At 65.2% G+C, this 26,557-nt stretch overlaps 2 protein-coding genes across 6 annotated transcripts in view; one reads left to right on the forward strand and one right to left on the reverse strand.

Moving 5' to 3' along the window:
• The window catches only part of BNIP3 (BCL2 interacting protein 3), a 547,174-nt gene that overhangs the window by 287,876 nt on the left and 232,741 nt on the right, over positions 1-26,557 (reverse strand). The gene's annotated exons all lie outside the window — the stretch shown is intronic.
• On the forward strand, positions 147-24,665 carry PWWP2B (PWWP domain containing 2B). Of its 4 annotated transcripts, none has more exons than XR_004481232.2 (3): positions 147-689; positions 8,798-12,671; positions 13,047-24,665. XR_004481232.2 is itself a non-coding variant. In XM_004265698.4 (3 exons), the coding sequence occupies exons 1-2, from the start codon at positions 565-567 to the stop codon at positions 10,350-10,352; spliced, it is 1,680 nt and encodes a 559-aa protein (XP_004265746.1). In that variant the 5' UTR covers positions 147-564; the 3' UTR covers positions 10,353-10,368; positions 23,534-24,665. The 4 variants fall into 4 exon arrangements, 2 of the variants coding, with proteins under 2 accessions (XP_004265746.1, XP_033276564.1); XR_004481231.2 differs by having other exon boundaries at positions 23,534-24,665; XM_004265698.4 differs by having other exon boundaries at positions 8,798-10,368; positions 23,534-24,665.

Raw genomic sequence — 26,557 nt, forward strand, 5'->3', positions numbered from 1 at the left:
CCGCGTCTCCGCGGCCCGACCCCGCTGGGCTTCCTGCTCGCGCCGCCGGGACTTCCTCCCCGCAGTGCCCGGGTGGCCACCCGGGCGCCAGACCCGGAGGCGGGGAACCCGGGGACACGGGCAGGGCGGGGGGGGGGGGGCTGGGGCGAGGAGAGGGGAAGACACCCTGGAGCCGGGAGGGGCAGGCGCCCCGGGTGGACCCCCGGCTGGAGAGGAGGGGGTCCTTGGACCCGGGGCCGGGGCAGTTCTCCAGGCTCCGGCTCCCAGGTCCTCTACGCGGGCGCTCGCGGCCAGCGTCGCCGGGGGTGGAGCGCGGCCCTGCTCCATCCTGCCCCATCCTGACCGTTCGGTGGGGCTCCGCAGTGCGTCTCCACGCCGAGTGTGGAGGCCGCACGGCCCGGCGCGCGTCTGTGGGCGCGGGTGCCCCGCGCGCCCCTCCCGGCGCCCCCGGCCCGCTCGCGGAGGCCGCCCCGAGCGGAGCTTTGTGACGTCAGGCGGCCGGCGGGCCGCGTCACGCGCGGGGCTGACCCGGCGCGGGGCGGGGGCCGGGCCGGGACGCGGAGCATGGAGCCGCGGGCCGGCTGCCGGCTGCCCGTGCGGGTGGAGCAGGTCGTCAACGGCGCGCTGCTGGTCACCGTGAGCTGCGGCGAGCGCAGCTTCGCCGGGATCCTGCTGGACTGCACGAAAAAGTGAGCGGGGGCGGGGGCGCGGGCCCCGGGACGCCCCCGGAATCCCCTCGGGACAACCCCCACCCCGCGCGCGCGCTGGCCCAGGGCCGGGGCTGCTCCGGGGCGGGGCAGCGTGGCGCCGGCGCCCGCTTTCGGTTTCTCCAGCCCCGGGTTCGGGGTGCGCGAGCGCGGCCGCCACTCGGGGGGGAAAAGTGGTTCTCAAAGTCGTCGCGACTTTTCGGGCAGGGGACGGCGCAGCCGGGCGGGAACAGCGGTGGGCGCCGAGCCGGAGCCTGGGCGCGGCGCGTGGAGCCCGAGACCCCGCGCCCACTGCCGCGACACCCGGCTCCGAACTCCGCACGTCTGCCATAATTAACGCACTTTTCTTTGTTCAGACTCACTGTTGAATTCGGCTGTCTTCAGAATTGTCATCCGCCGGGGTGGGGGCAGTGGGTTCAGATGCGCTGCCGCGCTTGCCCTGTCAGTTACTCACGAGGGGGGGGCGGTGTGTAATGTAATGCCCCCCCAGGAGCAGTCGGGGCTGAGGTGGTAAGGATTGCTAGCTAGCAGTTGTGTCCAGCGGCGGGATTTAAAAACACTGTTTCGGGCTGAGGAGCCCCAGGCAGAACAGGAATGAAAAGATACAAGTTTCAGAGCTGTGCTGAGCTCCCTTCGGGAGCCGGGATTCTCTGCTGGAGGGGTCCCTGGGCAGGCCTGGGGGCAAATCCATCCTGAGAGGCACCTGTGTGCCGGCTGCAGGGATCCCTGCAGCGGAAAGAGTCTCCTGGATACAGTGTCACATGGTAGTGAGCTGTCGCGCAGATAAATGATTAGGCATTAATCAGGCACTAATGTCTTGAGGCTCAGGCTGGGCCTTATTTTGAACCGGGAGCAGTAAACGGCTCCCCTTTGCAAAGGCCCAACTTTTTCCCTCAGTGGAGCCCAGATTTTGTGCCGGCGGCGGGGGTGTGGCAGGAGGACCATCCCCTCTCAACGGCCACTCTGCTGGCATCATCTCCTCATTAGATGTGCCAGAGCCATTTATGTGCAAGTCACGTGATTTAACATATGGCGTCCCAGGTGACTGTCGCCCTGCTCTGCTGCTGCTGCAGAGAGTGCTTGGTGGGACCTAGTGACCCTCCGGGGCTGCAGCATAGCCGCTCGGAAGCCGCCAGCCCTGTCCCTCGGGGCGGCTGAGGGTCCTCTGCCACCAATGGCCACCACTTCCTCCGCCGGCCTGCTCCTGGGTCTGTGCAGGGCTGCACCCCAGCGCTGCCTGTGCAGCCCTGCCTGGCCTTTCCTCCCTGAGAGGGGCCCTGGCAGGAGAGGTCCCCCCGCTCTTCGTGTTCTGGGCTCCCTGACTCAGGGCAAGGGAGGCTGGGGGTGCCGGCAGAGGCTGCCGGCCCCCCGCCCTTGGTCTCTGCCTCCAGGCAGGGCTCCCGTCCCTACAGCCCGTGGCTAACCTGATGTGGAGATCTGCACCCCCCCACCCGCTTCCCCACCCCCTTGTGGAAGGAAGCAGGCTCTGCTGGGATCCCAGCATGGGAACTGGCAGCTGTAGGACGTGTGGGCGGCAACCCTGCCATGGCCACATAAGGCTGTAACCGGAGCCGCCCACAGAACCAGGAGCTGGGCCTCGGTGGGCACAGCTCTGCTCAGCAGCTCCTCTTTCTGACTTGAGTGGGTCCCCCCGCCCGCCCCCAGTCCCTGAAGAGAACCTGAGGAGAGACCTGGCCTCTCCCAACCCCTCCGGTGTCTGGGCTTGGCCCTGAAGCTGCCCCTGTCCCTGCCCACCCCCCCTCCCCTCTGCGGGGCGCCTCCAGTTTCGTCCCGATGCCAGTTTTCTACCATGATATCGTGAGTTGCAACGCTCGTGTTTACAGCCGGCTTGTCGGACAGGGTCCAGAGGCAGCTTACGACCTGGCCTGGGTGTTTCTGGCAGAGGGGCCCGGCCTCGAGCCTCGGGGGTCCGCAGCACCGACCTGCCTCCCCTGGGGCCGGTCTCTCCTCAGGGCCCACTCCCCTTACCCCGTATGTCACGGTGGCAGGGCCGGTCAGTGAGGCCCCATCCCGGGCGTGGGCACTGACAGGCGGGCAGAGCAGCTGGAAGCTCAGATTGCAGGCGCCTGCCCACCTCCTGGGGCCTGTGGGTCCCAGGGCAGCAGGCCGGTGTGCCTGTGGTGCCCCAGCCGGGCGCAGACCAGTCACTGCCACGTGTCAGCACTTCTCGAGCTCGTGGGCAGCCCCCGGGGGCCTAGGAGAACAGAGGGGTCCCCCGGGAGGGGCAGTTCACGCAGCGGGGCCCAGCAAGCAGTGTTCATTTGGGGGCACTGGGGCAGCAGCACCCCTCCCTTGGTGCTCTGGGAGCTCTGGGCTGAGCGTCTGTCTGTCCACGGAGGCCAGGCGAGCCGTGGACCTGCTGGCAGGCCGCTGTGTGGCCTGAAGCAAGGCCCTTGGCTGCCCTGAGTGCCTGTGGCTCCTGCATCCACGTTCACTCACTGAGCACCTACTGTGTGCCGGGGAGTGGCCTTAAGTCCTGGCATAACTGCTGTGGTGCACGGTCCTCAAGTATCTGTGGCGGGCGGTGTTCGTTCTGACACATAACGATGGCCCCGGCCTACCCTGACCCCACAGCTCCGCTCTCCAGGCTGGGGTGCAGGGGAGACCTCTTGTGGGTGATTTGGGGGTGGACCTCTGGTTGAGAACCTCAGGTGGGGTGTCCCAAAGACAGCAAAGTCGCCGAGTGCTGAAGGGACGGTCTCCCGGTCGGTGGGCACGAGGGCCAGCTGCCTGTCCGGCCTGGCCAATCCGAAGCCTCCGGCCTTGACCTCTAAGTGCGCGTTTCGTAAACTTCCCCAGCGTGAGTCACCCAGGGTGCCGTTATCACACAAGACTCCGGGGCCGCAAAGGTTGGGTACGGGCCTTTGGGACCCACACCCGCCCGGGGGGCTTGGGACCCAGGCTTCTGGACACTCAACTGGCCAAGAATCCCAGCCATGGCCCGTCCTGGGCAGGAGAGCGCCCCTGCTCCATCCCGGACACGCCCCCTGTCCAGGCCCCACTGGGCTCGTCCTCCCTGCCCTTGGGGAGCTGGAGGGACTGAGGGTGCGCAGTGCATCACAGGGTGGTATGACCTGCAGCCAGTAGGCAGGTGCCTCACCAAGGGACCTGGCCGGCATGGCTGGTCTCTGGAGCTGCTCCACGGAGGGGGTGGGGGCGTGGGCTGGGGGCCTGGCCTTGTGCTCCTGGGAGGAGGGGCGCAGTCACCTGAGTCTTATTGGAATGATGTTGATGGTTCTTCAGCCTTTGGTGCAGGACTCTGGGGGCCAGCTGTGGCCGAAACCCTAGGTTGATACCCACAGGGGAGGGGCAGGGTCCCACGTGTGGCCCTGGATGAGGGGCCACTCTGGCATCCAGGCTGCAAGTCCCCGTGTCATCCTGCTTTCCCCAGCTCCCTGAGCAGAGGTGGACCTCCGTGCACAGCAGCCTGACACCCACCTGCCCCTCCCCTCCCTCGGGGCTCCAGCCCTGCGGCTGTCTGTCGGCAGGGCTTTGGGAGAGAGAAACGGCGTACAGCCTGGCCAGCCGCAGGGTGGGCCTCGTCTCGGGACACGGGCCTGTCTTGGGACTGACTGCAGCCTCTGCCCACAAGGTACCTGCTGCACGAGGCTGCCCTAGGCACCTGGCCCTGGGCTTTGGCCCCCAGGATGTTTCTGTTCCGGAGCCACGTCTTCTCACCTCTTTACAGGACACCGGGGTGGCCTCTCCCTGTGGGAGGACGAAGAAGGAAGGTCCAGGGCAGATGGGGACCTGGCCGGGGCCAGAGGCTGCCAGTGGGCACCAGAGACGCTTGGGCCCCAGGCCTGCCGGGAGGGTGGGGGTGGGGCGGCCGCAAGCTCTGGCAGGCGGCAGGGCCCCTCCTAGCCGTGGGCCCGTCCAGGCCCGCTGCTCTCGGAGGGGCGCTAGGCTGGAGGCACAAACGAGCCCCAGGGACGTGTGGGAGCCGAGGCTTGGCCACTGGTGTCCCACGGAGGACTGCAGGACAGGCCGCTTCTCTCTGGGTCCCTGTGTCCATGCCGGTGGCCGTGCCCTCACCTGGGCAGAGCGGAGGGTGACCCTGGGGACTCTGTCTCCTGTCCCCTTGGGGGCAGAACCGCTCTGCTTTGGGGTCTGATCCCTGTAAGCCTCCTGGCTGAAGCTCCCTGTGTGAACTTCTCGCCCGGGCTCGGCCTCCCCAGCCTCTCCTCAAAGCGCAGGCCACCTGCCCCTCCCCTAGCTCCCCAAGGACGCGGTGCTGAGGTTTGCTCAGGGCCCCTCGGGTTTCCGCGTGGGCACGTTGGCTGGCCTTGCGCTCCCGGTCGAGGCTGGGCCAGGCCCTGGCTCCGCCCGTGAGTCACCCCTGCGGGGCCCTGTGAGTCCAGACCTTCCGCACCGCAGAGGGCAGGACAGTGCAGGCGCCTGGGTCCCTCACGCTGAGCCTGGCAGGCCATCTCTCTGGCTCCAGGGCCACCCCAGCTCTCTGCCTGCCAGGGCCCTGCAGTATCACGTGTGGGGCTCTGCCAGGCCGGCCAGGGCCTCTGTCCCTGGGTGTAGGCCCACGTGGGCACAGCCCAGCTTCTCCGAGGGGCCCGGCTTCTCCGGTCGGGCCACGCCTTGCACCTGGGGGTCCAGCATGCCCCCCTCGGCGGACAGGTTGCCGAGGTCCTTCCCAGAGAGAGTGGCCTTGGCTGGTGCTATCCCCGCGCCCAGAGGCAGCAGAGCTGGGGCACAAGCACGGACCCCGCCCGTCCCCCGACCCGCTGGTCTCCCTGGTCTCCCTCAGCTTCACTGTCCCATCCGAGAAATGGGAATGATGATGACGGCGCCTCATGGGGCTGTAGACAGAGAACCTGCTCGTGGTCTGCAGCCCGGCAGCCAGGGTCCCGCTGGCCCTGTTTACCCACCGGCAGGCGTGGGTGTGGCCTGGGCAGGGCAGCAGCTCTGGGAAGGAAGTGTCCGAGTCACGGGGCCCGCCGTGGCAGCCGCAGTGCCATTCCACCGGGCCGTCTGCAAGGAACCTCCCCCTCTAGGCTGCAGCCACAGCCCTGTGGGCAGAGGGGGCATGCATACCAGGGCACGGCTCACAGCCGAGGCTGCCTCCCAGTTTGATCTGCCTGGGCAGGGCGGCGTCGACTGCCAGACCCTGTCTGCGTCGGGTGGGTGCAGACCCAGCCCACCCAGGGCCCCACAGCTTACTGCTGTGGCTCAGGTCAGGGCCTGGGTCTCTGGCCGTCCTGAACATGCAGAGACCCCCTGAGGGCTGTGTGTGATCAGTGGGGCAAAAAGCTCCCTGAATGGGCCACAGCTGCAGTCTTCAGGGCCACCTGTCCCCAGCCTGTGTGCGCAGAGAGGTGGCCAAGGAGACTGCAGAGCCCCCCGGGCCGGCTGGCCGAGGGCACAGTCCAAGCCTAGGAGGGTCCTGGAGGGCAGGTAGGTTGGGGGGTGGGGGATGACGGGAAAGGGGCTGCCCAGGGGTCCTGCTCCTGGGGTCCCTGGGCCCCAGCTGGCAGGAGGGGCTCTGCACCAGCACAGGCAGGCTGACTGGGGGCACAGGCCAGGCTACGGGGGGGCCGTGAGGAACAGAGCCCTAGGAGGGAATACAGGCTGGGTCCTAGTGGGGTGACAGCCCAGGGGCCTGGGAAGGTGGAACGGGGTGCAGATGAGAGGGAGGTGTCAGAGTGAGCCCCCAGTTCATGGCCTGGGTGCCTGTGGGTTTTGGGGAGGCCTTGGGAGAAACCCTGCAGCCCCAGATATGTGATCCAGCCTGGTGTGTGGGCCCCCGGTGCGCGTGTGTGCACACGTGTGTGGATGCACGCTTGCACGCATGTGCGTGGGGTTAGTTTGCCAAATTCTCAGCCTGTTCCGAATGCCCACGAGGGGCTTGTTGAAGGGAACGAGCCAGGTGCGGGGTCCAGTGCCCGCTCTGATGCCTGGGACTCGGGTGAGGTTTGGTGACACACCAGCCTGTCACGCCCCTGGGTGGGGGCTTGTCGCCCACACCTGGGCACAGGCAGACTTTTTCCGTGAAGGGCTGGTGGCCATGCGGTGTCTGTCACAGGTGCTCAGCAGTGCCGCAGGGGCCCTGCATGGGCAGCGGGCGTGGCCGTGTGTCAGTCACACCTGACTTACAAAACCTGGTGGCTGACTTGGCCTGGGGGCCGTGGGGTGTGGAACCTCTGTGCCCAGTGCCTGACCCGGGGCTGGTGAGAGGGCGGCTGACAGCCAGGGCATGATCCTGGGACCCCCTTTCCCACCCCTGTTCCCCTGAAAGTCTCCGCCCATCCTGGTTTGGAAGTCATACATGCCTGTTTCCCGTGGTGGCTGCAGGAGCCGTGAGACATGCCGCATGCGGCCACCACTGACAGACGTGGTCTGTGGTTCTTGTTGTTGCCATTGGTCGGCTGGGACTTGGGGGCCTGTGGCTGCGGGGCCGCAGTGGGTGCCAGTCTGGTGGGAACAGCTTGGTCCTTCCAGGGAGAGGGGCCCTTGAAGAGCCACATGCCCACGGGTGATGGGGAGGGGGGGAGGGGAGGGATCGCAAGGGCTGCCCCCCACCCAGCGCAGAATCCCACCTCACAGGGGGCCAAGTCCCCTACTGCTGGCCTGTGGCTGGACGCTCCCCGCTAGGCTACTGCCATCTCTCTTTCTCTCTCTCTTCCTGTACTCCTCCCCCTCCCCTCTTCTCCCTCAGTCATGGTCACAGGTCACAGGTCACAGGTCAGCCATCTGAATGAGCTGCATCCTCCCTGGCCAAGCAGAGGGCAGGTGGCTGTGGCCCTGGTTTGCTGGACCCTGTAGACGCAGAAGTCATTTTTGAGAAATGACTTTGAGAAACAGCAAAGCTCACTTATCTTTTCTCCTCTGATTGAATTACAAAAGGGAGGGAGACACTGAGATACAATATTCTAATCCTCGTTTCTCTCAACTTGGCTAAAAGTCTGTTCTGTGCTTTAAAAAAAGTGAAAACTAACAGCTTTCAGCTAAAGCAGTTCTTACAAGTTAAATCGCATGTGTTTAAAGTTATGTGTGTCACCGCCGAAGAAAGGTGTAGCCTGATTGGCCTTGGTTTTCCTTACTTGGAGCAAATGTGTTTTCCTGTGGCTCCCAGGGCAGCTTGCTGGTCAGATGTGACTTCCCGACATTCCCAGCGCGGGGCCTGGGGGGTGACGGTCATTGGCTCTAGAAGGGCGCTTCTCCGAAGCCATTTGATGCCGGGACATCCGAGTGGAGGCTGCCGGCCCCGAGCTTCCCGGGGAGAGAGTCCCGCCTGGGGGGCCCCGGAGGTGCCGGCCACACGCTCAGGCTCAGCTGTGGGTCCTCGCGGGAGGGGGGCCTCCTGCTTTCTCTGGCCCCTTCCCACGGGTCACGTGGCCTTATCAGTGCCGCCTGGCCCTCTGTGTCCTGGAGCTGGAGGTCCTGAGGGAAGGGGCCAGGAGTGCTGGCAGGAGGGGTGGTCCTTCCAGGTTGTGGTGGGCAGGGGCGGCCTGAGTGATGCCCTCACCTGAGAGCCATGGAAACAGGTGGGCCCAACTCAGCATTCAGGAGGGAGCGGGCTCAGTTTGGTGGCTGACCCCTGTCCTTGCTGGGCCTGGCCACGAGTGGCCCCCACCCCCAGACACACGTCCGGCACCCGGGACCCCGGTCCTGTGGGCTGTCCTGGGACTGGGGGTCCTCCCAGAGACACACGTGGGGTCTTCCCTCTGGGAGTGCTTCCCTCAGGGAGGAGGGGCCTGAGCGGGTGAGGCCTGTGAGTAAGGGCCGCTGGCCACACAGCAGCCGGCCCCCCGCAGGCCTGGTCAGGCCCGTCCCAGGAGCCAGACCCCGTCCCCAGGCTTCCCGGGCCCCAGGCCTGCACCGGGTCCTGGGAGGCCTCCAGCTTCGAGCCCGCATTCACCTTGTTGCCACGAAGTGCGGTGTGGGTGCTCGGTGCTGTCGGGCCATCGGTCTCCATGCGGGCGGGTCGCGTGACTTCGGAGCACAGCGGGCAGCTGGGATGCCCCCGGGGCATGTGCCGGGCCCTCCGGAGTGGGGTCTGCTCACGGCGGCGTCCTCTCTGTCCTGACCACCCCTTTCTGTCTCCCCACCACCAGGTCTGGCCTCTTCGGCCTGCCCCCGTCAGCTCCGCCGCCCCAGGCCCAGGACCCGCCTGTCAACGGCTGCCACGGGCCGGCCCCCACGGAGGGCGACACAGAGGCGATGCAGCTGGGGACAGGCCCCCCGCCACCTCCCAGTGGGGACCAGGCCCCTGGGACCGCCAGCCCCGAGCCGCCCCTGCTGCCCGCCGGAAGCCTGCCCCCGTTCCCGCCCTATTTTGAAGGCGCCCCCTTCCCTCCCCCGCTCTGGCTGAGGAACACGTACCGGCAGTGGGTGCCGCAGCCGCCCCCCCGGGGCATCAAGAGGACACGGAGGCGCCTGTCCCGCAACCGCGACCCTGGCCACCTGGCCCTGAGTCCCATCCGCCTGCGGCCCCGCCAGGTGCTCTGCGAGAAATGCAAGAGCACCCTGAGCCCCCCAGAGGCCAGCCCCGGCCCCCCGGCCCCCCCACAGCCGCGCAGGGAGCCCCGAAAGCCCGAGGACCCCAACGGTGGGGGTGACACCACCGCCAAGAGGAGGAAGAGGGAGAGGCGGCAGGAGGCACGGGCCCGGGTCCCCCGGAGCCCGGTCATCAAGATCTCCTACAGCACGCCCCAGGGCACCGGCGAGGTGGTGGAGATCCCCTCCCGCGTGCACGGCTCGCTGGAGCCCTTCTGCCCCCCTCAGGCCCCGCCCGGAGGCCCGGACCCCGAGGCGCCTGCCTCCATCCCCAAGCTGAAGCTGACACGGCCCCTGCCCCCCAGCGCTGCCCCGCCGCCCCCCAAGATCCGCCTGAAGCCCCACCGCCCGGGGGCTGGCGAGCAGGAGCCCGTCTACAAGGCCGAGCTGGTGGAGGAGCTCAAGGGCTGTGGCCGCGGCCCCCGGGCCGGCTCACCCGCGCCCCTGGCTGACGGCTCTGCCCGCTCTGGGCTGGCGGACTCGTCTTCTGGAAGTTCCGGCGAGGACGACGACTGCAAGGGGTGTCCCCGAGGCGAACACGGGCGTGACGGCCTGGCTTTTCTCGCCGCCTGCCCCCGGAGAACTGGCTGTGCCAGCGTGTCGGTGTGCAGCAGCGACAGCCTGGACGAGTCCAAATCGTCCAGCTCGGAAGTGACGTCACCAGACATGTGTGACCTCTCGTCTGGCGACGGTGCGTCTGTGCCGGCCTCGTCCAAGGACGCGCGGCCGACGGTCCCACCCCTGACGGTCAGGCTGCACACGCAGAGCATCTCCAAGTGCGTTACTGAGGATGGAAGGACCGTGGCCGTAGGGGACATCGTGTGGGGTAAGGTTCATGGTTTTCCCTGGTGGCCAGCACGTGTCCTGGACATCAGTCTTAGCCAGAAGGAGGACGGCGAGCCCTCCTGGCAAGAAGCGAAAGTCTCATGGTTTGGTTCTCCAACTACATCGTTCTTGTCTATTTCAAAACTCTCCCCTTTCTCTGAATTTTTCAAACTGAGATTTAACCGTAAGAAGAAGGGGATGTATCGGAAAGCTATAACAGAGGCTGCCAATGCCGCCCGACACGTGGCCCCGGAAATAAGGGAGCTCTTAACCCAGTTTGAAACGTAACTCGGGTTCCGACCAGGTGAGTGTGTGCGCGGAGGGCGGCCTCTCTCTGGCCGTCCCAAGCCCGTGTCTGCATCTGGGCTGTCCCTCCGCCCGGGGCCTCGGTGAGCCAGGGGGACGTGGACGCCCCTGGCCATCTGGCTCGCTGCTCCGAAGGGGGCCGTCTGGACAATCGCCCCGCTTGCTGGCAACATTGTCCAGCGTTTTGATTCACAGAAGAGGTGCTTTCAAAGCAGGCGAGTCGTCAGCCACCTGTTCAGAGAACAGAGCTAGTTTGTGTTTTGCGGCCATTTTGCAAAGGACCGTAAAAGGTCTCCTTGCTCTTTTCGTTTGCCTTTGGAGAAAGGAGAGGGTTTCAAAGGTGGCGGCTCTGACTGAGGGGGCGGTGGTGAGCGCAGTGGGGGGCTTTCTCTGTTACTCACTCTTCCCAGGCTGCAGCCGGGGCCTCCCTCCCTCCCCTCCCCAGCCTCCTGCTTGCAGGTGCGTCCAGGGGTCTGACTTTGCCCGAAGGAGGAAAGTCACCGAGCTGCCTGCCCTCAGAGGTAGCGCCTACGGCCCAGCGCTGCTCTGCTGCTGCCAGTGGGGGCTCCCCTCTGTCAGCCGGCACGTGGGTCCTGGACATTGGTGCCCGGGGGCTCCAGGCTCCCGGTGGCGGGGCCGGTGCTCTGGGATCTGTCCCTGGGCCAGTGCCTCGCCCTCTGTCTCTGCCCCCAGGAGACCTTTGTAGGATCCCAGCCACAGGCCTTATGGAGCCTCTGTGGGGTTGGGGGTGTCACCACCTGGGGTTGGAAGCCTCACCTTGCGCAGTTGCCGTGTCACCAGGTGGGGTGGGGCATCACCGTGTGGCGTGTCTGGCGGGGTGTCCGGAAACGGCCGAGGGGCTGAGGGCGTCTGCCATGAGCTTCCCCTGGGCCCCGAGGTGCAGGGAGATGTGGGTGTGCTCTCATCTGGTGGCTGCCACCAGCTCTGGCCTGGGCAGCGGGGTGTGTCCAGCGGGTCACTGGCGCTGGTGGCCACTCTTCCCAGGTCTGACTGCCCCCTCTGTCCTCCCCTGGTTGGTCCCGGGCAGGCCATGGTCCCCCGAGGCTCCAGGCCGCCTGGGTGGACCAGAGGGGACATGACAGGGTCCCCTGTGAGGGGCAGCCTGTGGGGTCAGTGCTCTTCCTGGCCCAGTGGCCTCGTGCTCACGCCCACAGAAGCAGACGGCATGGCACGGGGCTGGCCCGGAGGACGAGCTGGGCCTCTGCCTTCACCTCCGGACCCTCGGGTGACCTTGTGTGGCCTGGCTGCCCTGCTCACCCACCTGTCTGTGCCAGTTTCCCGGGTGACGTGAGTTTTCAGGGCTGGGCAAGCCCAGCTCACGTGGCTGGGGAGGGGCTTTGTGGAGTGCTGGTGCCCGCTCCCTGCTGTGCCGGGTCCAGCGGGGTCCTGAAGAAGCAGTCATGAGGGGCACGTCTGGGCCGGGGTCCCTGCCGGGGCTCCTGAGGCCTTGTCCCCACCCCTCCCCCACCTGCTTCCCACGTCACCTCCAGCATGGCTCCCCGGATTCCGGGCACGAACTTCTCCTGTTGGGAACCAGGCACATCCCCCGTCAGTTCTGGCCTTCGTGTTGGGGCGTGGGCGTGGCACCGACCTGGGGGCATCCAGGCAGCTAGGGTCTCAGGTGAGGGCGGCCAGCTCACCTGAGGGGCAGCGGTCCAGAGAGAGTCCAGATGCCCTGGCATCGGGCTTCCTAGGGCATCTCCCTGCTGTGGCCAGGCTGAGGGACAGCCCTGGCTGTGGCCACGTCCGCTGGCCTGGGGACCACCGGGGATGGGGGGGCCCTGCCTCTCTCTGTGCCCTTCTGCTCCTGGCCCTGCCCCTCTGCTCACAGGGCCCAGCCGTCTTTGGCCTGGTGTCAGGCAGCTTGCCCACGTGCCCCTGCTGTGGGCAGAGGCAGCCCCGTGGGTTCAGGGCTCTGTATCAGGAAGCAGAGGAGGAATCCCGCCGGACGGGTTTGCCTGCTGCGGGGCCTGTGCCCCTGCCCCCGCGGGGTGTGGGGCTTTGGGGGCACGGCGGGGCGGCCTGGATCCTCTCGGCGCCAAAGCACCAATGGTTTAGGCTGATGGGCTTCTGGGTTTTGTTTCTTGAGGCTTAAAGACTGAGCTGAGGTTGTGCCAGCCAGTGGCTGATCTGCTGGCGTCAGCAAGCCTGGGCCTCGTGCTCAGGTGGGGTCCGCGGTCTCCTGGTGGACAAGTTTGCTTGCAGGTGTCAAGTGTCTGAGGAGCAGCCGTCCAGGCTGCTCCTTGCAGGGGAAGCAGGGGACTGCCCTCACCGGGGAAGGTGGGCTTCCCCAGACAAGCTGAGGGCTGCGGGGCTGGTGCAGGAGGGTCCCGGCAGAGCTTGGGTGAGGTGCTTGCTGGTGGCAGTGCCCCGTGGTGGTGCTGAGGTAGGGGCCAGGGTCACCAGCACCCGGGCACGTCCTGGCAGGAGGAGGGACCTCCCAGCGGGCGTGGGCCCCCCGGGCCCCCCACGGGAGGGCTGGGAGGCTGGCACAGGGCCCTGGAGCTCGGCCGGGAGGCCTGCTGGGGAAGGTGGTTCTCTCGGCCCCACCCACCGGCCACCCCGGCCTGGCCCAGCTGACCCTGCAGACACCTGAGGACGGCTGAGGCGGTGCCAGGGGCTCCTTGGGATTTGGGCTGTCCGTGCTGCCCGCAGGTGTGTCAGGAGAGTCTCAGCAGATGTGGGGCTGGGCCCCTTCCACGGGCGTGTGCCCAGCACCTCTTCCCCGAGAGACTCTGCCCCCTTTGCAGGGCTGCTGGAGGCTCGGCTAAGAGGTGGGTGCCCACGCGGACGTTGTGAGAGTTGCGGAGCCGGCCTGGGGCCTGGCGGCCAGGGCGCTGGGGAGAGGCCAGTGGGGCTGGCTGGGCACAGGGGCTCTGAGCAGGCACCACCCCCAGGGTGCTCGTGTGCCCCGTTGGGGCGCATCTCCCGAGGGCTCCGGGCCCTGCCCTGGCCCCAGCAGGCTGGCGACTCTGAGCCCCCGTTTCCCCATCTGTCTCCGGGTAGGGGGGGAGTGAGGGGACTTGTCTGCAGCCGGCTTTCCAGCTCTGCTTTCCCGGGGGTCCTCCCATGTCCCCCCGGGGTGGGGCCGGGGTCGTGCTCCTGACTGGATGGGCTGGGCAACTCCTGCTGCCCACTGGTCAGGGGGGCGAGGGTCCTGCAGGGGGGACAGGGATGCCCTGAGTGCGGGGCTGGCCCCCCAACCTGACAGGTGACAGCGACTCCTCCCGGGGGTGGTGTGACCCCAGGCCTCTTCCTCTCAGACCCGGTTACGTGCCTCTTCTCTCCCCACCCACCCACCCACCAAGGGGTCGGCCTACCGAGGACTGAATGCTCTGCTGGATGGGGGACAGAAGTGTGCACAGTCACCGAGGCCTTTGTCTGGGGGGCTGGGGAGAGGGCTGTGACTCAGAGTCCCCAGATTCGTGCATAATCACACACAGGAATGTGCTGAGGGGGGACAAGGGCCTCCCAGCAGAGTGTCTGGTGAGGAAGCTGATTTGGACTGGGGATCTGGGAAGGCTTCCTGGAGGAGGTGACATATAGCTGAGATTAGAACAGTGGGCTAATCATGAGCTAATAGGGTGGGGATGAGCATCTGAGGATGCAAAAGGAGCAGCACGTGCTGGGGCCCATGGCAGAAGGAAGGTGGGCATGTCCTTAGGGGTGGGGAGAGGCCCAGTGTGGGCCTGGTGGCCTGAGGCCCCAGCTGTGGCCTTATCCTCAGAGTAGGGGTGCCATGGGAGAACTTCAAGCAGAGGGTGGATGGTCCTGTGCTCTGGGACAGCAGTGTGATGGGGGCCGGAGGCTGGAAGGATGTGCCAGAGGACGGAGGCTCAAACAAGGATGGGGCGTCAGAGGGCCACAGGGAGCAGGGGGCAGAGGCCCAGGGGACGGGCTGGGCTGCTGGGAACTCGGGGACCGCCATGCCCCTCGCCGGCCGTGGAGGGGGTACTCCGGTTGCCGGCATGTGAACGCCTGGGTCTCAGCTGGGAGGAGTCTCGGGGTCCAGCCTCAGAGGAGCCTTGGGGCCGAGTGGTGGATTCATTGGATGACATGGGTGAGGACGAGGCCGTGGGTGAGCACAGATGGGCTGGGGCCTCGCCCAGCCCGCGGGCACCACCCAGGTGAGGGCAGGTGGTGATGGAGCCGTCCGTTACCAGGTGCACGGTCACTGGGAACGCACCCCAAGGGCCTGGGAGGTGCGGTGACGGGTGCTTCGGTGTCCTGGGAGCCGTGACAGCTCAGAATGCCACCCAATGTCCCAGCCTCTCAGCCCAGTGGGAAATTCACAGGCCCCGTGTGAGCTGGGAGGGTCCAGGGCTGGGGCCCAACCTCCCGTGGAACCGCAGGGGCCCTGGCCCCTTCCCTTCCTGCCCGAGTGGCCGGGCCGCTGGCCAGCAGGGAACTTTCGGGGCTCACTCCGCGGGCAGCTCCGAGCGCTGGGTTTTTTGGTTTCTCTGAGTGGAGGGCACCCTTGGGGTGGGCCTCGTCCCCTATGAAACTTCCTGTGGCGCTGGTACAAATGACCTCACGCTGGGCATTTGGAAACAACAGAAATCTCTTCCTATGGTTCTGGAGGCCAGAAGCCCGAAGTCAAGGTGCCGGCAGGGCTGTGCTGCCTCCGAGGCTCCAGGGGAGGGTCCTTCCTGCCTCTTCCAGCTCCTGGGGGCTCGGGCGCTCCCGGGCCTGTGGCCGCATCATGCAGCCTCTGCCTGCCCGGTGACGGGGGCCTCTCTGCTGTGACGCGTCCTCCCTGCCGTCCTCCATGAGGACCCTGTGAGGCGTTTATGGGCCACCTGCTTAGTGCAGCCTGATCTGCTCATCTCAAAGCCCTCATTCCATCACACTGGCCACACCTGTCCCATGGAAGGTGACGGCCCGGGTTCCATGGTCGGGGCCCCACTCGCCTGCTGCGTCCTCTGCCCACTCGGCAGGCCCGTATGGGTCCACGCACAGCACGTGCGGGGAGGCCGTGCACGGAGGCCGTGCACACGGGCCAGCGGCGGCACCAGGGCCGCTTTCGGCTTCCCAAGGTGACTCTCCTGGGAAACAGAGACATCCGCGGGAAGCCAGCCCGGACCCGTGCTGCCCAGCTGTGGCGGCCGCCCGCCCCGCCCCCCCGGGAGTGCTGACTCGGCGCCCAGTTCCCCAGCGGAGGCGTCCAGATCCCGTCTCCAGGGGCCACTTCCCTTCTGTGCCTCTTCTAGAACGGTATCCTCAAGGCGAATGCCCCAAACGGGCTTTTCTCTCTTCCAGTGCTAAATAAAGATGTACTTCTGCTTCTCAGCTGACTTCCGCGTTGCTTTCAGGGAACTCAGGTCCTCTGTGAGGGTTGTAATTATTTTGTTCCAGAGGAAACTAAGGCCTGTAATTCCGAGGCTGCTGCAGGGGCTCAGGCCCCGCCCCCTCCCCGCCGCGTCCCCAGGTGGGTGCACCGGGACACAGGCCCGGTGTGTGCACTTGCTCTGCTGGGGTCCCTGGTGGGGGTGGGGACTTCTCCCAGCCGAGGGGAGGGGCTGCGGGCCCCCTGGGCTGGGCCTTCCAGGCCCCACGCTGCCCCTCCCACTGGTGAGATGCCTTAACCACTCTTGGCCAGGGGGCCCCACTGCCAGCTCCAAGTACTCGTCCCTGTTCCTGTCCTGCTTCTTCTCCACTGGACGGAGCACCCACCCCAAGGTAGGAGGTCCCAGAGCACACGGGGAGGGGCCTGAGCTCTGCACTCCTGCGCCGGGGGACTGGGGTGCGACCCCTCCGTGGGACGGTGGCCCCTCAGCTGCCTGTCGGGAGGCCCTTCTGTCCTGGTGACCTGATCAGGCCGTCCTGCAGTAACACTTTGGTCACCTTTAGATGAGCTCTTACAGAACATATGGACGCGCGTCTGAGTCGGTTCCCGGCACCCTCCGGAGTGACCAGCGTGTCTGCCATAAACATGGTGGACACCTCTCAGTCCAGGTGAATGTCCTTTTTGACGCCGGATCGTCCCGTTGTTGGCCGTGGGCTCATCGGCTCATGAGTCCGCCTGACGACCACGGGGTCTCTGGCAGCGGCCTTGCTTTCTGCCAGGACTCGGGATTCTGTGTCACCGTGGGCATTTCTGGCCCAGACCCAGGGTCAGCCGTTTCCCGAGGAGTCCCGGGTCCTCTCAAGGGGACTGGTACCCAGCCGCCATCCTGCCTGGGTGCAAGGCGTGCTGGCTGCCGGGGTCACACTGTTTCCAGGTGGTTTCTTAGCCTTTGCAGTTAACAGACCTTGGAATTTCTTTCAGGAGAAAAGAAATCATGACTTCACACTGATTTTTCTAATTCAGATTTTATACTTTTTCAACTTTTATATTCACATCTCTCTCTCCTTATACTGAAGATCTTGGTTCTTAGTGATATTAACACAATAATTTTACATGTAAAAGTTAATATATGTAAAATATTTAATATATGTAGAGTCCATCACGTATGTAATCGTTTTAGACAGTGATGCCACCAGCTCCCCCGTGGGCCAGCGCCAAGCTTTGCTTGCAGGCCTTTGGTCCCCGGGCTCTGGCTTTTTGGGGGGCATGTCAAATTCCTGTTCCAGAGTTATCGAGACAGCGCCACCTCCGCGGTTGTCATGACCTCAGGCACCGTTAGGGTCACTGAGCTCCTTTTTTCGTTCCATCTGTAGAGATTCCTTTACATTTTGATTCCGTGCACATTTCCAGGGGGTCCCAAGTCAGCCTGAGCATATCGTCCCGGCCCCTCCGTGCTGACCTCCTCCTGCAGGCCTCCGTTCTGCTGTGTTCGCTTGTCCTTGTGTTTGCAACAGAAGCAGACACGCAGGGCGCCCCTCCCAGCTCTCGGCTCCGTGTGGCAGAGCTGCAGTGCCGCCCACTCTGTGCCCAGTGGCCACCTCCTCAGGGACTCTCTCCTGAGCACCCCGTGTACGGCTGTGACCCCAAGGAACCCCCAGAGCTTGGGATTCTCCATCCCAGTATCTCTGTTTGTCACGGCTCCTTCACAACCCACTCCTTCGTTCTTTGCTGTTCTGTTTGGGGTCTCCCCTTTGAGGAAGTAAGTTCCTGCACACCCAGACCCACGCGCTGCCTGGCACACGGTGACGCACACGGGGGCCCAGCCTGCTGGGGGCCTGGGCGCAGCCCTCCTCCGCCCTGCCCTGCGCCAGGTTCACGGCACTCTGCACGCCGGGCTGCATCGCCGGGAGGGGGCCCATGGTGCCCTGTCCCACAGGTGGGGAGACTGGCCCCCAGGGAGGCACAGCTAGGGTTTGCTCCCAGGCCAGGCTCTCCCCTGTGCATCCGGCAGCCCCTGGCCCTGGGGAGGCAGAGCCGGATGCCTGACGCGTGCCTGCCCCCCCCGCCCTCAGCACCTCGGGCGAGGGGAGATGCTCCCCAGCTGTGGAGGAAGGGGCCTGGGAGGATGGCCTGGCTCCGGGCGGGTTGGCATCTGCCCCATCATGCCTCTGGGTTAAGAACCCTGAGCTGGAGGTGTCCACACCCGGTGTACACAGCAGATCTGGATGGAGGGGGCGGTGCTGGCTGGAAGGAGGGGCTGCCTGGGCCTCTGGAACAGGAGGTGGGCCACGTGTCCCCTCCACGTGTATCCTGGGGAAATGTGGGCCACGTGTCAACCCCTGTGTATCCTGGGGAAACGACGTCAACAACAGCTCTCCAGCGCTCCATCCCGGAGGATCTGGCGTTCCTGGGAACTGTCCCCTTCCCCTCCCTGTGTCTGGGCCAGGGTCTCACCAGACCTGGTGCAGTCTGGGTGTGGCTGAAGGGGCCGCGGGACCAAGCGGGTGACTGGGGAGCTGGGTGTTCGGGGCCATGGCCAGCAGACCTGGTGCAGTCTGGGTGTGGCTGAAGGGGCCGCGGGACCAGGCGGGTGACTGGGGAGCTGGGTGTTCGGGGCCATGGCCAGCGCCTTGCTGGGCTCCGCTGGGTTGAGGGAGCGGTTTTCCTGAGCCACGCTGGATGGCCCGGCGTGCGTGGCCTGTGGAAGGTTGTGCGCCTGCAGGGCTGCCGTGGGCCGCCTCCCCAGGTGGCGTCGGCGATGCCGGGCCGCAGCTGCCTCCCTTTGCTTCCTTCTTCTTGAGGCTCCACGGTTCCCACTTCCAGCGGTGGCTGCTTTGTTTCTTTCTCATGAGACGCTGATGTCACCGCATTTCGGAAGGCTGTGGTTTGGGGAACAGGCCTTGTCCGTCTGGTCTTGTGCTGTGCTCAGCCGGCCTGGTCATCATCCCGCAACCCAGGCCCTGTCGTGGAGGGAGGGGAGCCCCCCATCCCCCCATCTTCTCAACAGGCCCCCGGTCTGCAGGCAGCTTAGCCCCATGAGGGAGCTGAGCCCAGGGCGTCTGACCGTCCTGTGTGGGGAATGGGCTGGGGGCCGCTTTCCAGGCTGGAGACCCCAGGTTGGGATGTACTGCTGGGAGCCCAGGGTGGTGTGGCCTCTGCCCCACGGCGCCCTCACGGGGAGACCCGGCTCATGTGTTGCTCATGAGGTGCATTGGCGTGGCCCCGTGCCGGAGGCGCCCTCCCGCTGGGTGCCCTGGTGCCTGGAAGCTTCCCGGTTAACCTGCTCCCGGCAGGCAGGAAGCGGTGGGGTCCGCCGGGGGGAGCCACGTTCGGTGCAGGTGGCGTTCGCCTCCCAGTTCGAGGGGCCTCTGGCATCGTGGCTCCCCCCTCGGACGCCTGGGCCCCCGGGCAGCTGTGGGACCGCGTGGCCTGCCCCTTCCGGTCAGGGCTGGGGCGGACCTGATCCCTGGGGTGCTGGCCACGGGAGGCAGGGGACACTGGGGCGTCGGGGGGCCCTTCCAGGACGCAGGCTAGAGGGAGTGCCACCTCCGGGGATGTGAGGGCTGGAGGGACCTCCGGGCCAGGACTGCGCTGAGGGCACTGGGGCGATTCTTGGGGAGGGAGGAACTGGGGGGAAGGGGTGAGCAAGCCTTGCTGGGCAGTGGAGTTGGTTCCTAGCCAGTGGGTGTCTTCCTGCTGGGAAGAAAAATGAGCTTCTCTCTACAGGACCACCAGCGGCAGCCTTTTGCCGTGATCTGTGCCCTTCCCATAGTTTCTAAGTGGGGTGGGGGACAGCAGGGCTGGGGCGCTCTGGGGTCAGCTCAGGCTGTCGCGCTGAAGGGACAGGGACCACCCCTCCCAGAGGGAACGTCCCATTATTAAAGAGGAGCCGGTGTGTCCCAGGCAGAGGGTCTGTCTTAGTCTCAGGGGCATTTCCCTGGCTGATCAGTCAAGAAGAAAGTACAGAGAAAGTCCGGGTTTGTCCCCAGAGTTATGAGAACCCCTGCTGTCCTCACAGAGGCCCGGGCCAGCCTGAGGGCTTCCGAGAGCCACCCGCTGGCTGCCCCAGGCAGGGAGGTGGGACAGCCACGGAGTCAAGACCCATCCCCCTGGGGCCTCTGCATCGGCGTTTCTCCTGCCTGACCACCAGGGCTTTGGTCATCGCTGCTGTCCTACGTCCGCGTCCTCTCCGTGCCCCTCACCGCCCCTCCTTGCCTCTCCTGGTGACTCGGGGGGTGGGAGGGCCCGGCAGCCACCACAGGCAGTGAGGACGCTGCCTGGTGTCCGCCCTGTCCTGGGGCACCTGCAGAGAGGAGACTACCAGCATCAGGGAGGGCCTGTCCCCAGGACTGGCATTTGGAGAGGGTATTTGGCGGCTCAGAGAGTTTGGGCCGGAGGCGGTTGGGAATTCGAGAGCAAGGTCCAGGATTTTGTTTTATGGTTTCCGTCTTTTTCTTTGCCAAGGGCAGTGTCCCCGGAAACGTGCTGCTGGCAGACACTGCAGAGCCTTTCCTGGAGCCGACCGTCTGCCCAGCCCAGGGTGCTCCCGGAGGGGGGCAGCCTGTCTCAGGGACTGATGGGCAAGACAGACCCGGCTGTGGGTACTGGGCCCCGGGTCCGGGATCTGGTCCTGGGTTGCGGAGGGCTCTGGGCCCCGGGTCCGGGTGTGGCTTAGTGGGCGTCATGCCCAGAAGCTCCTGCTCTCAGGGGTGCCCTGAGACTGGGACCCGCCGCCCTGGGTGGACGAGTCTCCTTAGCGGGGCCTTAGCGCTACACTCAGGACTTAGAGGTCTTTCCCGTGTTTGCTCAGGGTCCTGCCCGGGCCACATGCCTTGCATCCCTCTGGAGATGGGTCTGGAGCCCCCAGCCCTCTCCATCTGATGCTGAGCTGCTCCTTCAGACCGGCCTGGGGGCCGTGACCGAGCTCCGAGGCGATGGGGAAGCATGGGGCGGGGGGGAGGGTGGCCAGAGAGGGGTCCCTCCTGCACACCCCAAGTCGGGCTCCTGGCCGGGAGCTTTCCTTGGAGGCTTGGGGGAGGAGGATGACAGGTCAGAGCCCGATGACCGGCTGCGCCGGGGCGAGTGTGCGGTCCAGCTTGCTGTGGTCACCACTGGTGTTTCTTTCCTGGTCATTGGAATCCTGGGCGCTTTGGATAAGGAGCAGGGCGGCGGCTCCCCTCCCCCACCTGCCAGCCGGGCCGCTGGGCCGCGGGGTCACCGCTTTCAGACCTGGGCAGCAACAGTGACGGAAGAGGACCCCTGCGCTGAGGCTTCGCCAGCCCCTCCGCCGATGCAGGGCTCAGGGCCCACAGGCAGCCTCGGGGATGGTGGAAAGCGTTTGCATTTCTCTGTGCAGATGCAGCTCCTGGATTCTATATTTTAAAAATAAGTGGAATGGGCTTCCCTGGTGGCGCAGTGGTTGAGAGTCCGCCTGCCGATGCAGGGGACACGGGTTCGTGCCCCGGTCCGGGAAGATCCCACATGCTGTGGAGCGGCTGGGCCCGTGAGCCATGGCCGCTGAGCCTGCGCGTCCGGAGCCTGTGCTCCGCAATGGGAGAGGCCACAGCGGTGAGAGGCCCGCGCACCACAAAAAAAAATAAATAAATAAGTGGAAAAAGGCTTTGGTTCCTATTTCACATTACAGTAGGATGTTCCTGAACACGATATCTTTCAATTGAGTTTTTATTTGTAGCAACGTTACATATGCTTATGCTTTGAAAGCCCACTAGTAACATGAAACGTGTAATGAAAGGATTTCTCTGCACATTCCTACCCTTATCTTGCTGTTTCTTCTTTCATGATTTCTCAGCCGAAGCCTTCTTTATGGACTTTTTTCCTGTGGAAAAGGAAGATTTTGCAACCTCATAACACCCCCTTTTCCTGCCACACAAACACACAAACATGATTTCTGGCTAAATCAGGATTGTGTTGATATTAAAAACTGCAGCTTAGGGGCTTCCCTGGTGGTCCAGTGGTTAAGACTTCGCCTTCCAATGCAGGTTCGATCCGTGGTCGGGGAGCTAAGATCCCACGTGCCACGTGGCCAGAAAAAAAAACCAAAACATAAAAAAAGAAGCACTATTGTAACAAATTCAATAAAGACTTTAAAAATGGTCGACATCAAAAAAGAAATCTAGGGGGCTTCCCTGGTGGCACAGTGGTTGAGAGTCCGCCTGCCGATGCAGGGGACACGGGCTCGTGCCCCGGTCCGGGAAGATCCCACATGCCGCGGAGCGGCTGGGCCCGTGAGCCATGGCCGCTGAGCCTGCGCGTCCGGAGCCTGTGCTCCGCAACGGGAGAGGCCACAGCAGCGAGAGGCCCGCGTACCGCAAAAAAAGAAATCTAAAAAAAATTGTAGCTTATCCACGTAGATACTTATGAATATATTTTGTTTTTCTTCAGCTCTGTTCTCTGCAGAGTTGAATTTGCCTCATTTGGGGTCGTTTATGTATAATCAGTTATTGGTTCCCAGGTCTCTGAGAGAAATGGAACCTCTCAGTGCCTTCAGACCCGTAGGGTGTTTGTTTCAGTTTATGGTCACTCTGTGAACGAACTTCTCCCAAACACAGTGACTTCAGGCACCTCTGCTTGGTCATTTCTCACGACTGTGTGCGCTCCCGGCCAGTGGCGTCGGCCGGGCTGGAGTGGCCTCGCCTGCCCGAGGCCTCGGCCGGGGTGGCCGGCACCTCCCTTTGCATACGCATGCACGCACGCACGCACGCACACACACCCGGGCCCTTCACGTGGCTGGCGTGGCAGTCTCAGGGCATTCGGGGTCTTGTCATAGCAGCTCACGGCTTCCAAGACTATAAAAGCAGACGCCCACTCTCGGGGCTGGGCCAGGCTCCGGCTAGCATCTCTCCCTCCTCCTGTGCAGGAGCGCTGCCACCAGTGCGGGTACAACTCCCCTCCTGGGGGGGCAGCAGCCGGCTTTGTGGCCGGCAGCCCCTGTGCTGCGCCTGTTCTCACTGGACTCTAGGCTCCTGGCCTCTCCCTCCCCCTCCTTCCAGGCTCTCTCCTTCCCAGAGCCTCCTGTGACCGGCAGAGCTGCAGTGTGGGGAACACTTTCCCCCTGTTTTGGGGGACTTGAGGGGGGCTCCCCTCCCTGAGAGCCCACTGCTTTCTTTAGAGAGGGGTTGGCCCTGAGACACAGGGCTGAGATGTCTGCTGTCCCTGGTCGAGGATGACCACCTTGTGGTCAGATGGGAGGTGGGGACAAGTCAGGAAGCAGGGCTAAAGCCTGGGCTCCCCACCAACCTGGGAGAGGATTTTCTTGTCCAGGGTCTGCCCTCTGCCCCACCCCCACCCACCCCTGACCCCAAGGGGGTCTCTTTAAGCCAGGAGGGTGCATCTGGTGGTGGGGTGGGGCTCCCAGCTGGGGGCGGGGCTCCAGGGGTGTCAATCACTCCTCATACTGGGGCCTTCTGAGCCTTGAGCCTGGGGCACGTGCACAGCCATCAGCCCCCCAAACCCCGAGCCACTCCCGGCTGGCAGGACCCGGAACCGTTGGCCCGTCTTCAGCCCTTGTGTGCTGGGCCCAAGGCTGTGGGGCTGCAGGACAAGCCTGTGGTCTGGGTCCCTGGGCCACTGAGGATCCTGCACCTTCCCCGGGCAGTTCAGGGCCCCTGGTAGGTAGGGTGGGCATGGGGGGATGCAGGGGTCAGACACCTGCCCCTGGGAGAGGGGCAGGGGCACCAAAGGGGGCGGGACTCCTGAGATGGTGAGGGCTGGGTGAAGCTGAGGGAGAGACTCAGGACAGCTGGGTGGGCGCCCTGGCCCGGTGCTTGGACTCCGAGAGGCCTGCCCCTGGCACTGGACCCTGAGGTAACCTGTGTCCCTTTCTGCTTCCCCCCAGGTCGCAGACAATGAGGGCATGGCTGTTCCCTGCAGCTCCTGACTTCAGGGGTGTCCTCCGCATCCCCGCTCCGTCCCAGGACCCTGCAAGCCTTCTGGCCGGCTGCAGGCGGAGCCCCGGCCCGCGGGCTCAGCCTGGTTCGAGGCCTCCGGGGGCAGCGGGTGCATCTGGCCGCGAGGACAGACCGCCGGAGCGCTGCGACTCCTCTGGGCCAAATGTGTTTATTCCCCCGACGCAGACTTTAGCTTTTCTGGTTTGTGAAGGGCCAGAGCCCAGCAGCAGGGGTGGCCTCCGGGCTCAGGGCGCCCAGGGGAGCAGGGCCGCATCACCTCCCCGCTGGCTTCGGGACAACCCAGCCCCGGGCGCATGGGGTCTCTCTGCGCTCGACAACCGGCCGCCCCCCCACCCCCGCCCCCCTCCGTGTTTGTCCAGAGCGTGGGTGTCGCCGGGCTCCCCTCGCCAGCCCCAGGGCCACCCTGTCCCCCGTCCCGTGCGGAGGTGCTGGGGCTGCCACTCTGCAGTGAGACTTCAACGTAACAAGGATGAAAACCTCGCCTGTGCTTTGTAAGAGCGCGTTCCGTACCCCTTTTTGTCACTCTGAAGACCAAAAAGCAAAAAGAAAGATAAAGAAAACGAGTTCTGCTCTTGGTTTAAATGTAAGAGAACAAAGGTCCGCGAGGAAGTCATCGGGGCTCGGGCGCATCTGCGGTGCACGAGGACCCCGGGGAAGCGCTTACCGCATGGGCAGTGGCGGCTTTGAGGACGGGTCCTTGCGGTGCCCCTTGCCCGGCCCCCCTCAGGGCTCTCTGGCTGGCACGACCTTCCCAGGCAGGACGACGTCTCAGCAGGTGGAGAGTTTTGTTCTCGTTTCTCCCTGTGAAACCTCAGCTCCCTGGTTTCCTTGTCGGCTCCTTGAGAGCCGAGGGACATCCCAGAGGGGACGGTGGTGCCTCTGCCTGTTCCTGGCTTTACTAGAACATTCGTGGTGTCCCGCACCCAGCAGGACCTGCTCCTGGCCAGGCCGGAGGTCCTCTCCAGGATGGGAGGGGGCGGGACTCCCCTCCCCGTGGGGCCTGGGGTTCTGGGCCTGACTCTTGGGTACGGGCAGCGGGAAGACGGTGGTTTTCAAACATTTGAAGCATCAGAGCCCTTTTCTCAAACAAAATCTTACCAGAATAAACCCCCTAGGAGGAGCTGTTCTGGTCCAGGCCCTCCCACCCTGAGACCCCCCCAGAGGAGGGAGGGGAAACCTTGCATGAGTCCAGGAGGGCAGAGGGGGTGCTATCCTTCGCCTGCCCTCCCCTACCCAGGGAGCCCCCTTCCTGCCCCTGCCCTGAGGGTCCAGCAGAGCCAAGGCCCCGACTTGGGGCAGGGCAGCCTGGCCTCCGTGTGCAGGCCAGAGGGGCCGTCCAGACCCTCTGTGCCCGCGGTCGCCCAGAGCTGTTCCCCACCTCAAGCCCCGCTCGGCGGCCTTGGTCCTAGACGGCTCCCTTGAGGAGGAAGTGCTGACCACACAGAGAGAGACAGGGTGCTCTCTGTAAGCCAGGCACTGCTCCGTGGAGAAACGCATGTCTTGGAGTGATGGGGACCCTGGTCCCCCGAGATGGCAGCCTGGCCTGGGCACGCTCACTCCTGACTACCAGCGCGGCTCTCCCAGCCCGGCTCTCCCAGCCCCTCCCTGCAGGCCAGCGCAGCAGGACCAGCCCCAAGGTCAAGTGTGAGGATGGCCACCAGCACATGGGGCTTTGGAGCGCCATAGACAGACGGGGGACCGCCTCTGCAGGAGACACAGGCAGTCTCTTGCCCTGGAGTCGCCCCTGGGCCGTCCCAGGCCAGCGCCCTCTATGGTCCAGCTGGGCCCGGCCCTGATAGGACCCTCAGGCCTGCGGGCTCCCCGGTCCCTTGACCACTGTGCTCCTGCCCTGGGCTGGGGGCCTCTCCGTGCCATGGCCCCAAGGCTCCCCTCCAGCCACCCACTGCTCAGACACGAAGGGCACCCAGGATGGGGCTGCCCTCACCGAAGCCTTCAGGAGGGCGGCTAGGCCAGAGGGGCTAAAGGGGAGCCGAGCCCTGGCCATTCCTGTCCCAGGGCCTTATACGCCCCCGCCAGCTGGGGTGCGCTGTCCCCTGGGGCAGACAGCAGTTCTAATTGAAAGGGAAGGCAGCCTTTTTTTCTCTTCAGTCTTTGTGACTGTTTCTTTAAGCAGCAAATTGATCATGTTTTCTTGCCAGTTTGATTTCATTGCATCTCACCACGCCCTCCTGCGTGACCGGCATTCTTCTCCGGACCCAGGAGGTAGGACCCTCACCAAGAGCTGGCCCCCCAGACCTGGGCTGATGGCTGGCTCCTGGTGATATCTGGGATGCCACGGTGATGGCCGGCCCTCAGCTCCTTCTCCACACCGGCGCCCCCGCAGAGGCTGGGCACAGTGCCTGTAGGAAGGGAGTGGGCCTCCAGGGGAGTGGGCACCTTGGGGGGGGCGGGGGGGGGGAAAGCTCAGTGGAGCAGGAAGGCCCCTGCCATTCTGGAAGGGGCCGGGGCGGGGCCCTCTCAACAGAGGGACCCCACAAGCACGCCCCAGGCAGGAGGGGTTGGTGTGCTCAGGAGGGGAAGGGCGGGGAGGCTGGGCTGTCAGCGGAGCTGAGGGAGCTGTCCAGGGCCCTCCTGACTCTGGGTCCCAGCTTCCCATGGGTCTCCCTATGGGAGCTCGTCTGCTCCGAGAACAGAGCCGGCCGGGCCTCCCTCGTGTCCCTGTGGGGAGGGTTCTGACCCCTTAGCCTTCCAGGGGACCGGGGTGGGCCCCGTGGGGAGCCCTCGCCCCGCCCCACGTGGCACTCCAGCCTCCAGCCCCACAGGTCCCTGCAGGCACCCAGCAACCACTCGCCCACCCGGTCACACGACCCTGCTCCCCATGGGGCTGGCGGCCCACCCCCCGCCCCTTGGCCAGCTGTCCTCACCTTTGCTGTGGAGCAGGCTGGCTGGTGGAGAACAGCAGGGTGGAAGGCGACAAGTGTGCAGGGCAC

Source organism: Orcinus orca, chromosome 14, assembly GCF_937001465.1.
Source record: "Orcinus orca chromosome 14, mOrcOrc1.1, whole genome shotgun sequence".
Taxonomy (NCBI): Eukaryota; Metazoa; Chordata; class Mammalia; order Artiodactyla; family Delphinidae; genus Orcinus; species Orcinus orca.

Bases quoted from the DNA above. Each gene is read 5' to 3' on its own strand.
- PWWP2B (XM_004265698.4), top strand. From the start codon at position 565: ATGGAGCCGCGGGCCGGCTGCCGGCTGCCCGTGCGGGTGGAGCAGGTC. The intron at 690-8,797 runs GTGAGCGGGGGC...CCCCACCACCAG, and splicing joins CTGCTGGACTGCACGAAAAA to GTCTGGCCTCTTCGGCCTGC.